The sequence below is a fragment of the Lacerta agilis genome, chromosome 6 (genome assembly GCF_009819535.1).
Source record: "Lacerta agilis isolate rLacAgi1 chromosome 6, rLacAgi1.pri, whole genome shotgun sequence".
Classification (NCBI taxonomy): Eukaryota; Metazoa; Chordata; class Lepidosauria; order Squamata; family Lacertidae; genus Lacerta; species Lacerta agilis.
The window spans coordinates 35,822,478-35,836,500 of record NC_046317.1 but is presented as its reverse complement, the minus strand read 5'-3'; the positions used below and the strand labels follow the sequence as shown (position 1 = coordinate 35,836,500).

At 40.4% G+C, this 14,023-nt stretch overlaps 1 protein-coding gene across 10 annotated transcripts in view; it reads left to right on the top strand.

Annotated features, from left to right (window-relative positions):
* The window catches only part of NFIA (nuclear factor I A), a 398,911-nt gene that overhangs the window by 343,028 nt on the left and 41,860 nt on the right, over positions 1 to 14,023 (top strand). For 7 of the 10 annotated variants that reach the window (XM_033151947.1, XM_033151946.1, XM_033151948.1 and 4 more), the window contains exon 7: positions 3,175 to 3,303. The exons of the other annotated variants lie outside the window; for them this stretch is intronic. In XM_033151947.1, coding sequence (XP_033007838.1) covers positions 3,175 to 3,303 — 129 coding nt within the window. The remainder of the gene's footprint in view (positions 1 to 3,174; positions 3,304 to 14,023) is intronic. 10 annotated transcript variants of the gene reach the window in all.

Sequence of the window (14,023 nt, the reverse complement as noted above, 5' to 3'; positions counted from 1 at the left end):
CTTTTAGAAATTAGCAGTTCTTGTTCAGTCCCTCAAAACATTTAAATTAAATTCTCAAAATTTATGTTCTTCATATTCTTCTGAATGATGAAGCAGTCATATTTTTGGATCTAATGCGTGCCACCACTTCATTTAATTAATAGATTATTCCTGTCAAGAATGTCATAGAAGCTGTCAAACACTTTTTTAAAAAGCCACCTCATTTAATACATATTATTATGAGATGGTTGTAAGATATTTCAGTTTGCACATTGATACTTTACTTTAAAATCCTGCACTAAATTATATTAGTGGTCCAATTTCAGAATAAGTTTGTTGTGCTTAAATGTCATTGAAATCAACTGGGCAACTAATTTATGTCCATCATTGCAATGAAACTAGCTTCCTCTGGATTTGGACCAATGTGTGTGTAATTTGGAATATTCAGTATTAAATACTTATCATGTCACATACATTATCTTTGCAGTTCTTACAACTCAGAAAGAAAAAGCATCAGCTCCAATAAAGTACCCAGGGGCTGAGACCCCCTACTGAGTTGTGGTGGTATTTGAAAGTGACTTCTTGATTTGTATTCATGCAACACAATTCTCTGCATGCCCCTCCTCCCCAAAGGAAGTCCCACTCTGTTCACTGGAGTTTAATCCCAGGTAAATGTGCATAGGACTATATGTTAGCCACTATGCTATACCAGCTATCATTCAAAGAAGTTTCCCCCAGTCTGGTGCCCCTCAGAAGTTTTTGGCCATGAATACGGTACTTGACCTCATGTTTCTGTAATTCAGTAATCTCAATATGAATTGCTCTGCTCGAGTACATTTAGACTGTAGTCCTGAACACACTTACTAGAAAGCAAGCCTCCTTGAACACTGTGTCTTACTTCCAAGTAAACATGCACTGCATAGGATGACACTGCTAAAACTTAGCTAATATGGCCAATTAGCAGCCACAATGAAAATAGTTGATATTTGCTATCACTACATAGGTTAATGATTAGAATTGCCTTGTGTGAGGTTGAGTGACTATTCGTCCCTCCAGATGTTTTTGGCCTACAATTCCCATCACCCCTGACCATTGGCACTGTTAGCTAGGGATCATGGGAGTTGTAGGCCAAAAAGTCTGGAGGGCAGAGTTTGCCTATGCCTGGACTATGGCCTTATAACTTTTTGATCCAGTGCACTTCTGTTCTGTCAAGATCTCTGTACCTACCCATTGTAAAAATGCTATTATCCAAACTATAACAATCAGATTTGTATTGTTTAGTAATTTAAAACAATAAAATCCAACACATCAGTTAATATTGTAGTAGAGTTAGGAAATGTCAACAGTTTGAAAGGAAAACCATACAAGTTATTAACGGCACAATCCTATTCATGTCTACTCAGAAGTAAAGTCCCTTCAAGCAATGAGAATCCTGTCCTTTTAATGTACAGTGGTACCTTGGGTTAAGTACTTAATTCGTTCCGGAGGTCCGTTCTTAACCTGAAGCGTACTTAACCTGAAGCACCACTTTAGCTAATGGGACCTCCTGCTGCTGCTGCGCCGCCAGAGCACGATTTCTGTTCTTAAATGGAGTTCTTAACCTGAAGCGTACTTAACCCGAGGTACCACTGTATTTGTTATAATATACATGCTGTAATCCTGTGCATATTTATATGGGAATTAATCCCAGTTCATCCCAGCAACATGTGTATTATAAAGAATACAGTAATAATACAGGAGTCTCATTGCTTGGAGGGAGTCTACTTTTTAAATTACCTCACTGATTTTCTGTTCTGATAATGTTGCCTCTCTCTTTTTGTATATCTATGTGCTTGTGCATACAGACACCAAAGATGAGGAAAGTGCATTGTCTGTAGCCTCTGTTTATCAAAGATCTTTTAAACGGAACATTCATTTATTATGAATTAATTGTATTCAAGAGGTACAGACTCCAGACTTGATATTAAACCAACATAAAAATTAATGGTTTGTATCCAACACTCAGCGAGTGGAACTTCCCTTCCTCTCCTTTCCCAATGCACCCCTAAAATCTGCTTGGGGGATGGTCCCCAAACCCTCAGGAGCAGATTTTGAGGGTGTATGGGATGGGGCTGGAGGAGAGAGCTTCCACTGTGCAAGTAGCAGGACATCAGCATTGGATAGAACCCCATCAGTCGTATCATTTATATGAGTAGAGACCATAGCTCAGTGGCAGAGCACACATTTTGCATGCAGGAAGTCTAAGGTTCAGCCCCTGGCATCTCCAGTTAAAAGGAGGCAATTCTGAGATGAATGGACAAATAATTTGCCCTGGCATAGTATAGTTTCCTATGCTCCTATTAGTATCAATCCTGATGATACAATGTCAGAAGAGGGTCTTCACTTCTGTGAAAGATCTTTTTTTCCAGTGAAAGCATCTATTAGGGGTAAGTTTTAAAACAAACAAACAATTTCAATATTATAAAATACCATTCAGGTTGCACTACACTAAAAGGCTATTTTTTAAAATTTAAAAATCTCCCACACAGTAGAACCTCAGAAATGGATGCTGTTTGTAACTCAGAAACCTTTAATGCTGCAGAAACATCTGGAACTCTTCAAGGCATTCATCCAGTCCACCCACCCAGTTCCCAAAACACTTCTCAGTTTTGCACATATCCCCAGAAATTTCCTACCCTTGCCGCCAGGATATATGTACATTTCACCTCACTCTCACTCAAGGGTTTAACAGAAGCAGGAACCTGTGGGCAGGAGACAGATCTACTCTTGGTGTTTCAAAACTCTGGGCAGTTTATGAGACATATTCAACACCTGTCCATAAGCCAGAACAATCTCTTTAAAATGTATATATATAATATATATATAATCTAAAGAATAGGGCCTAATAAGAGTGCTAATTAATAACATGTCAGCAAGTTTCCCTCAGATATTTATATATATATATATATATATATATATATATATATATATATATATATATTTGGATGCATCTTAATATATATTTCTTCACGCCAGTGATGGCCACCCTTTGCCCCCAAAGACAATCATAAATAAAAGTGAACCTTCAAGCTTGCTGTTGTATGCAATTTAATTTGTCCTTTAAGTTTTTCTATCTGCTTTCGCACCCCCTTTCACATAGGCTGTTGTTCCATGACCTAGCATTATTAAATTGCACTTATCAATCATTCTTGCCAGGAATGCCATCGCCAACTCCATTAAAGAAGTCAGAGAAGTCTGGTTTCAGCAGTCCCTCGCCTTCGCAGACCTCCTCCCTTGGAACGGCATTCACACAGCATCATCGACCTGTCATTACAGGACCCAGAGGTGAGGCCTTACGAAAGTGCACCAATGGGCTTGGACTTTAACCATGGTGCCCCTAGCCATCAGGGTGTGCTGTATGGATAGAGTTGCTGTTTCAAGTGCCTGAAGGTTTTGGATAGAGAGCAAACAAAGATTGGCTACCTTAGTCTGATCTAAAGTGGTTTTGATTGCCTAGGAGTCAATCTGAAGGAGGACCGTGGCTGTGTTTTGATTCAGAGTGAATTATATTTTAATAGTTTGGGATATAAGTGTTAAGTGTTCACTGTGTCTCGTTCAGCAAGGAGCTATGCATTCTATTGCTTCATCATTTTAAACTTTCAACAATCCTGGTTTTGCATTGTGTGACATTTTGTATTCAGTTTGTACGATTCATTGTTCCATTCCACAGGCCCTCATCACCATCGTCTTTTAGTAGCTTAGTTAGTTTTCATCAGTGTATTTGTGGGTGACTTAAAATTAAGCACTTGACCGCTCGGTTTCCAAGGGGTGAATAATTGGTTAGAAATAGCTCTTCAGATTGAAACAAAAAAATGAAGAATGCTGCTTAGTTAATTCACAAAGACCACATCTGTGCTTAGTAACAAGGTGAGGAAAATCACTTGGTTTCTGAGTCATCCAAAATTTGAGGAATTTGCACCTAGGTAATTTTTAAAAAATACCTTCTTCCCTGCTTAGTGGCATTCATAAATAAACTTTTGCTCTTAATAGTTTTTATCCCAGACAATCACAAAATAAAATGGCCAGTTGTGATAGAATTTGCTTCTTCCTGCAGCATTTTGGCTTATTGGACATACTAACCTGTTACACACATAACGCTTCCTAGGTATAATTTTTTTGATAAACGATGTTCATATTAGACATGTCTACTCAGAAGTAAGCCCCACTGGGTTCAATAGAGCTTACTTCCAGATAGGTAGGTATCAGAGTACAGCCTTATTGTCCTCTAAATTGCACTAGTATAAATCTATATGTAGGCCAACCAAAACATCACAAAATAGTGTGCAAGCTTTAGAGTTCTTCAGAACTTTGACAAGTTTGTAAATAAAAGGGGCAGCTAAAGGCTGCAGAATCATGGCCAATTACATGAGGGCTGAAGCACCAGTGAGGTCAGGTCTGTCCACCAAAGTATCTGCCCTGCCCTGACCTCGCTTCCTCTTCACTTTCTCCTAATAAGCAGCAGTGACCTCACTGCTGAAAGGTTATTGCTGTGCCTCCATGCAACCAGGTGAGCCACCTCTGCTTTCAAAGAAGGCTTTTAAGGTGCTACACAGATATCAGGTGGCTCCAAGACTTTTAGTATAAACTCAAAGCCCACCAAATAGCACTGGTGTGCAAGATGCCACCACTCTGAAACTTTGCATGGCTTTCAAAATTATTCAGACAGAGCAGAATGGAATTATTTGCAGTTAATTAGGTAGCAAGTTGCTGGGAGCCAAGCATGCATTTTAAAAATGCTCCTGATAATTGGTGAAAATAGAAAGGTATTCATAGGATCAAAGTTACATTAACAGCATATTCAGCTGTACGCCAGCTGACCCTGAAGTCTGCCCCTGAAACTGAAGGGCAGCCTAGACCTGGCTCCACCAGAGTATTGCAGTGCCATAGCTAAAGTGGTATGGGCAGGCTTAACATGATGATGATGGTCCGTCTGAGTACTGCTGGTGCAGAAAAAACTTTCAAGCAGTTACAATGTTTTGGCTTTACAAACATTTGTCCAGCTAAAGGATAGAGCCACTTCTAGGGACCTTCGTATCCAGTGCTAGTGGGTATAGGTGCCACACTTTATACTTGCTTACAACTTTTAGAAGTTTCATCCTGCCCTGGAATTTCATGAACAGAAGTAAGGGGCAAGATGCCCCCTAGAGTCTAGTCCTTGATCATCTGCAGCAAGGCATAACTTTGGGCTTTTGTAAACATTTTGTCTTTCAGATGCACAGTGGCAAGTTCTTAGTTAAACCAACTGATTACTCAGCGGGGCAGAACCTCACCAATAGCCTTGTGGTGGAGTCATTGCCACTTAGTTGAGGTGGCCAGGCCAGGGTTGTGTAGATGCACCACTGGAATCAATACGGCACTCCCACCAGTGTGTCTGCACAACCTCAACCCCTAATTGGCAGCATCCTGGTAATTGGCAGCAAACCCAGAATTCTAATTCTTATGTGTGCAAATAATAGAAAGTACCAAGGTTATATCAAAAAGTAAACCAAAAAATAAACTACTGTAGAGTGTGTGGGTTGGGGGGGAGAAAGCAAATATGTATCATGCCCACCTATTTTACGGATTTCTCAATCATAAACCCCTTATCAAGTTATTTTCAATAAAAATCTTGAACAGCTATAGAAGAAATCTAGAAAATCTTTCTGTATTTCTTCAGAGAGCATTTCTCTGAAAAAAAGTTCTGTATTTTGAAGGTGTGTAGGTCAGAAGCTGCATCTACTGTTTTCTGCCCCTGAAATGGAAATTGTCACTGCATATGCTCACGTATTCACTGTCTGTTGCTTCCACCAGAAAAATCTGATGGCATGTAGTGAAGTTTTTGGGTGTTCTTTTAAACTTAATGAGAAGTGGGGGTAGAATCAGACACACTCCATTTCCTCCTGCAGCAACACAGATTAGAAAGAAAGAGAAAATGATTCCATAGGCACGGACTCTCTTAACCTGGGGGTGGGGTGGGGTGGGGTGGGGTGGGGTGGGGTGGGGTGGTAATTATCAGCAGGGGTCACAGCTGGGTAGGGAAGGGATAACATCCCTTCATCACACACTGAAGTACTGATAATTAGGAGGACCCCTACTGATAATTAGGTAAAGGAAAAAATTGAGACATAAATGCATGCTACACATTAAGCATAACATGTAGTTTGACCTTGATTTAGCAAGTAAGTGTCATTCAACATCAACGGGCTCAAACCATCTTAGGACCTTCAACCACAATTTTAACCTAAGGAGGATTTATGTATTCTTATCCCTGGATTTCATGCTCACCTGGTCAGATTTCAAGAGGCTCCATTAAATTGCTCGCTGTCAATAATCATGCAACTTTATGGACTAGTTTTGCATTTGCTCAATACAGTACACTTTTAATTTTTGTTATTTATTAATTCCCCCCTCCTTCCTCTCAAAGGAACCCCTGTTCCCTACAAGATAATAGCCCCAAGCATGTGGAGATAAAAATCTCAGCCAAAGGTAGAGCTGACAAGCTGGAGAACATGTAATGGCAATAAAAGTTATAGAAGTGTATAGAAGTAAATAGAGTTATCAAGGCTACATCTCTTGGCAAGACATGGCATATCTACACTGAGAACCTTCTGCCCAAACATGATGAAGCTATTTGGGTTTGTTGTGCCATGAGGGATGGAGACTTCCTGGAAATTAAAATCTCCATGTATCATTACTTAGATTCATCCTATACCATGGATATTCTCAGAAAGGATGTGTATGAATGCTTCATATCTTAGTGGATAAGAGAAAGAGGGTGTATGGATATTTTCAACAACTGAAATAAAGCCTAAGCACTTGTAACTTTAATTGCTACTCATATTTGTCCCCTTTCCCTATTATCTCATGTATAGCTCCCTTTCTGTGTGACCTTTTCGCTGTCCATCTTTTTTCTAGACTTTTCAGATTTCCTTTCCTTACCAATGTTGAAATATAACTTGTAATCCTCTTGGGACAGAGACCTGTATTCTTTTTGTTTTGTTTTGTTTTGTTTTGTTTTGTTTGTTTTGTTTGTTACTCCCTAAAGCGCTTGTGTACTGAAGGCATCTTAATAATAATGTAGAATGCAGCCTGAATTAGCCTGTAGATTTAGCCTAAAACATTACAGATGGGACTTCATTTGATGCATATATGCAAACACTTTCTGCGAACATTTCTTAAGCCTGGACAAAATTACCTGGCAGTCCAGTTTTTTCACTTCTAAAACACTTTTGTTTGCAAAGCACCAGATGCATGAACATGGCTCCACAATACGATCTTGCTGCTACAAAGAGTCGCTGAATGAAACAGCAGGAAAGCCATGGCTCTCATACAGAAAGGAGCAAGGCAAAGACTCCAGCAAACACCTGTGCTATAGAGAGCTGCATGTGGGAAGCTGAGCCCCTAGACGGTGCTCCTCTCGATTATTCATCACAGCTGTGGTATAGCCATCTGAAAGAGAGTGTAGGTTTGGCTATCAAAAGTATCAGCTGATCAGTATGTGCTAGTCCTGGTGTTTTATTGCCTGCTTTGTCTGTACTTATCCCAGGCAGATGAGGCATCATACTAGCATTCAATTTAGGAATGGAATGAATATCCACGATTTTCTGCTCCAACAGCAAAATGTCTTACATCCATTCACACATGCAGGAAGTAGATGGTTTCAAACGGACCTCTGTGCTTCTAGTTTGTGTGAATCTCTAATTTCCAGCAGAAATATAAGCACTAGTACAACAGAGCTGGGGCCTTGCATTGACTAAAGCTCTTCTCATGCATTTTAACCCCTTTATGTTCCTCTTGAGGGGGGGGGCATTTAGTCTTGTGCCTTCTTCACTCAACTATGAAACTTACTGTATCATTGCGAGGCAGTCACTATCTTTCATCTTACTCCAACTCACAGGGTTCATTCAGGGAACTCAGGGATACCAGCAGCAATAGCTTAGCTGCACCAGATTCCACCAGATGCCATTTTCCTCTCAATAATAAATCTTTAAAGAGAAAGGTGCTGAGTTTGAAGCATTCCTGGAAGTAACATCCAGTGCCCTGAAAAATCTTATTCTGTCCTGCTGACTTCTTCCACTAATAGTTTTAGCTGGTTGAAATCACTGGCACCAAGAACCAGAACGGCATTCTCTTCAGTCCCTGATGTCTATAAGCTGGAGCCAGGCCACTTTCTCCTGCCTGGGTATTGAGATCTGAATTGTCACTGGCTCTGAATATGTGAGATGTTAAAAGGAAGATGGGCTTGGGGGCACAAACCAAACACACACACACACACACACACACCAGCACCAACATTTCCCAGTATGAAGGCCATCCTTTGTGCACATCGCACCAAAATATGAAGTGGGTTTCTAATCATATTCAGTATCATGGTCCTGGAGTCAGATTCTTCAACTTCAGGCAAAGCTCTCAGGTGAACCTGTAGGGCCAGTTGCGCCTGCCTGAAGACGTGACACTGCTTTCCTCTGAGAAGGACTCCACTGCAGAAGACCCAGGAAAACTTGAAGCTTCCCTTTTCCATTGCAGTAGATGGAGAAGTTGCTTTGCTTCCTTTTTTCTCCCCTTTCGGAGGAGCAGCCCAGCCAGCGCCGAAAGAAGCCTGTTTAAGATTGGGTGGCTGGCTGTGGGCGATGAAAGGTCTTCCACCCAGAGCTTGAGAAAGAGAACTGCCATTGTCTAGGAGAGGTTGTAGATCTCTGATGATGTACTGTTTTAACTTGGATGCTGTATGTGATTACTAGTGGTGTTCTGTTATTTTCTTTTTTGGGTCTGTCTTCATCCATATCCATAGTGTATCATCAGCACATGCCCAACTGAAACTGTGCCTACCACTTTCAGAACCAACAACAACATAAAATGTCATTGGAGAGTAAATAGTGCATGGTTACCATATGTGATTGCTCCATCTACTATCTTCAACTGCCTAAATTGAGCCGTCAACGTTATTTTTTCTCCTCTTTGCTTGTTTGTTGAAGATATGAAGATATGAGGCAATTGTAGGGAGATATGGTGAGAAACTGACAAAGAAAAACACTGTGCAAAGCCCCTGATATACTGTAAATGGGTATTGGACTCAACACCAGCACCCACACTCAAGTAGCTGCTGGGCAGCCCTTAGTACAAGTGCCTCCTCTGTCAGCTCCCTATCTTAAATTTCCCAGAATGCCCCAGAATGCCTGAAGAAGCATTGCCCCAGTGCCTTGTGGGATGTAACTGCTTACCTGCTTATGGGATAGGGACAGGAGTCCCACCAATGTAGGAGGGGATCCACTTTTCTAGTGTCCCCCCTCAAATCTGGAGTTCCCAGGACATAACTTCTGTTTAACTGTGTCTCAGATGTGAAAAGTTTGAAGACTACTGAATTAAATATTATGACAGCTGCTGGGGAAGATACTGCTATAGGATTTGATTAGAAACTCTTCCCTATTCTGACTTACAGTATTTGTGCTCTTACATTCCACTCTGCAAGCAAGACGCTGGCAAATAGTTAAACCTAGACCTAAATAAAAGTCAAGAACCGTGTAATTAAAACTCTACCTTTATTGGATTTTAAAGAGTTGCCCTGTGACATAGGAAATATTTAGATGAGTAGCTTATTTAACTGATTTGTATGTGAGTGAACAGCTTAGAGGACTACTACCCTAAATTAACTATAAGACCACCCACTGAGATTGCCTCGTAAAGGATCCTGATTGCTTAGCTTCATTATATGCAACCATTCAATAAAATGCTAGATAAATGCATAAGTAAAAGCTCTATTACACTAATAATTTGCGCAAAGATAGATGTGTGGGACACCATGCTGGGTTAATTTGTCATCCCTGCAGCAAACTTCTAGAGATGGCCTTTTTAGTGAGGAATTGTGTTAATATGTTGTTCCACTGAGGACATGTTAGAGCAACAAGATGACTTGGTCGCTTAATCTTTTAAAGAGGCAAAAATGCCCTGAGGGAAAAGTGGCAGGGAGAAGAATGGGGGTGATTAACAAAGTGGACCTAGATTTAAAGTTACCCTGACAAAAAGAGACTTGATTCCGCTTATATAAGGGAAGTGGGGAGGACAGGAAGAATGGGGAGGCATATATATTTTTTTGAACACACTAATAGGATTTCATGCATATCTAAAATAATAACATAAAAATTGAATACTCTTAGACCACAGTATTTAGCCTGCTCTTTTGCTGATTACATATTCAGTTTCGTTGCTTTTCTTTGATGTGTCCATGGAGTTAAACTGTATGCTTTGAACAGAGTATTGAACTGTAGTATTTTATGCTAAATTTCCTTTTATGCTAAATTTTCCATCCTGCTCAGACATTCACACACCAAAGTCCATTATTATATTTAAATCCAGAACCCATGTTTAAGCACCAGAGCTCAGGATTTCCAACCTCTCGTATTGACAGAACCATAAATCAAATTAAAGTTAAGTGAATTACTGTACCATGCAACTATAGCTTTAACAATGTTTATGTAGTATCAGCTTACCATCTGCAGAATGGAAGTGAGGAGAAACACTGATATTCTAAATGGGACTAGGAGTCCTAATAACTTAGCAGCAATCTATCACTCTGGATTCATTGGTTCCATTAATATACCCATTTTAGTATCAAAGCAGAATTATATCATTGCACAAACAAAATATATGACATTATTTTACAAGTTTTTATTTAATAGCCTACACTGCATTCAAGTATGAAATAATTTATTTTTTTGGAAAAAATTGTTGAAGCAACTAATTACATATGAAACCCAGTTCAGACAGTCTGAATACAAGCCTACAGTACATAAGATACTTGGTTGGATTTAGGCTTAGTCATGCTTAGTGCAGACTCATTGAAAACAAGCCATGACTAACTTAAGTCCCATTGAATTATGTGGGTCAACACAAATATTTCTGTATTTAGTACATCAGGCATAACAAACCTGATCTTTTTGATGGTGACACCCATCATCCCTGAACATTAGTCATGCTGGTTAGGGCTAATGGTAGTTGGAGACCAGGAACTTATGGGAAGCCACAGGTTCCTCATGACAGCTATAAGTAGAAAGAGTATAATTTTGCTAAACAAACAATTGCAGCAGCAGCAGCAGGCCTTAATCAATCACAGGGGTCCCCAAACTAAGGCCTGCGGGCTGGATTCGGCCCGAGCGACTCAATTATCTGGCCCGTGGCAACCCCCGCCACCCACTCTTAGCAGCGTGGCACGGCACGGCTGCCCACTTCCGGGTCAGCGGAGCACCGGAAATAGCTTGTGCATGTGTGCAAGCGTCATTTCCGACGCACCTCCGAGTCGGAGGAGGCCCATGCGCATGCGCACAAGCTATTTTTGGTGCTCCGCCGACCCGGAAGTGCGCCGGAAATAGCCTCAGAAACCGCAAGTTAACCAGCTAGTCCCTCTCTTTCAGCCTAACCTTTTTCACAAGGTTGTTGTGAGTATAAAATGGGGCGGAGGAGATGCGGATATGCCACACTGAGAGCTTTTGAGGAAAGTGGGATAGAAATGTAATAAAATAAATAAATGAATAAGATCCTAACATCATTATGTGTGCAGTCTTAATTTAAGTCGCTTTCCATATAAATCAGAAAATAGTAGCATACCCTATATCTTTTATTTATCACTAGTCGCTCATCTGAATTATGTGTATATAAAGTTACATTCAATGAACAGAAAGTGTAAGGCTGTGGAGTTTTAGGACTGCTGAAAGAGTTAGTTGTAAACATTTTATTTAAGCACATTTGAATAAGAATAAGCTAGAACAATCTTTAAAACTTTAGTTCTTCAGAGGTGCCTTGTTGTTAGTTGGTGCTTCTTTTAATCTTAGATTGGTAGAACGTAGGAAGAGTCGGGAAGCCAGTTGTGATCCACCTCCCATGTCAGTCAGTGGCAAAACTACCATTGATTAATGGAGCTGGATTGTGCCCAAAAGCTTTAATTTTTTTTCAAGCTGTTGGTTCATACTTCTGTTCTGTACCTCTTGAATTGCATTATATATATAGAAGTTCAAGTTCCCTTCAAAACTCCTGGCCTTTTGCCAGCTTTCCTTATTAAAAAGTCACTCTTCTTATTTCTGATCAACACAGCTGTTGCAGAGCGTTTCAAAGCATTTCACATCAGCCAGCATGGTGGCTTAGCCAATTAGTACTCTAATACGGACATTTTTGAAAACAAGTACTTTCAGGGTAGAAAGAGTGGGATACATCTTACATAATTTGAACTGGCACTTGCTTTTCTTTAATGTTATGAGAGAAGTTGCAGATCACAGTGAGCTAAAGCATCTCAAAAAGATTGAAAAGGAAGTATCTAAGGAAGCGAACTACAACAACGTTTCCACTTTAATGCCTTTTAACAAATACTTTTCAACTGTAATGAGGCTAATTAGGTCTTTTTTTAAAAAAAAAAAAGGAGCTGGTGGTACATTCTCATGCTTCATTGTGACTTAGCTGTTGCTATTTTTAGAAAGAGGAATTCATGTTTAATGAATTTGTTAATAAACTTAGATATATTTATCTGCATTGCTTTTATCTTGTACCTCTAAAACCAAGAAAACCAAGCATCCCAGGAAATTATTCTGTCATCAGAACATGGGAATTGCTCATGCTTCCATTCCATCCCATGCATCTACAATAGTTATAGAATACTGGAATAGAATACAATAGAAGGAAGGCCTGACAACAGGGTTATTTCCAATGGGAGTCTGAAATTTGACCCGCATAACTTCATGTGTCTGTGGAAACCTGCAAGCAAGACATGAGCACAACAGCACTCTGCCCACCAGCAACTAGCATTCGCAGGAACACTGCTTCTGACAGTGGAGGTAGGACAATAGCCATCATGGCTGGTAGCTGTTGATGGCCTTCTCCTCCATTAATTTGCCTAACACATTTAAAGCCATCCAAGTTGGTGGCCATCACTGCCTCAAGTTTAGCGATTCACTGCTCAGTACTTTCTTCAGTGTGTCCTGAATCTTCCAGCATTCAGGTTCTTTGGCTTTTATGAGAGAGAGAGAGAGAGAGGGAGAGAGAGAGAACCATATCTGTATCCACTTTCTTCATGCCATGTATAATTTTATGTACATTGTTACGTTGCATTGCATTTGCCATTTTATTGTTCATTCACACACTTTGGAGAGATCATTATGGAGCTCCTCACAATATCTCTTTTTTTAGGGGAGGGGGAGAGCCAACAACACTGAATATTTTGTATCATCTGTACACCTGTCCTCATTGAGGTTCTGATTGCAGAACTGAGCTGACCTTGGATAAAAGATGCTTCATGAGAGGGGGCAAATGGAGGTGCGCATGTACTCCTCACCTCTGCATCCATATTCCTGTTGGCATTAGATCCCTCCATCATTTTCTTTCTATGTAACCAGGATAGATTTGGGTTTAAACACACTGCATCTATCTGTCACATCAACTTTGGCTGTCAGTTTGAAGCTCTGTCTGCAGTATTGGAAGGGTTAAATATTGGCCTTCCGTACAGAGTAGTTATAAGGATTACAAATGTATATGAAGTAACCTTAGTGTTAAACAGGGACCTGATCTGGCGTTTGAAAGCCCCAAAGGCAGTCTCTGGCCCTCATCACCACTCCACTCCACACAATGACTAAAGGACTGGGAAATTGCATAGGAGTCCTTGGTAGGCCATTCCCCTTGCCCTATCACCTCCTTCCCAACCAATTTAAATAAAGAGCACTGTTGCCAAAAAGCGTAAAGACTGAAATTTGTACTTTCCAGCTTTTTGGAACCAAGGGGAACCACCTTTGGATAGTAGAAAAGAAGACAGCTGAAAGGAGTGTTCTGGTTGAGAAGCTGGGGAAATAGAGATTGAGGAAACCTCACCTGTTTTGGTATATTAGAAGGTTTTGGAAGACAAGCACTGCCATGTGGGGAAGGTGTCCTGCTTCCCACCTAGCACATGAGAAAGAGGCTCTTAGGTGTAAGTCAGAAAGGGATCTTTGTTCAGGGCAAGTGACAGTACAGACTCGGCAGCAGAGTTCAGGAGTCACGATTCAGGGGTTTG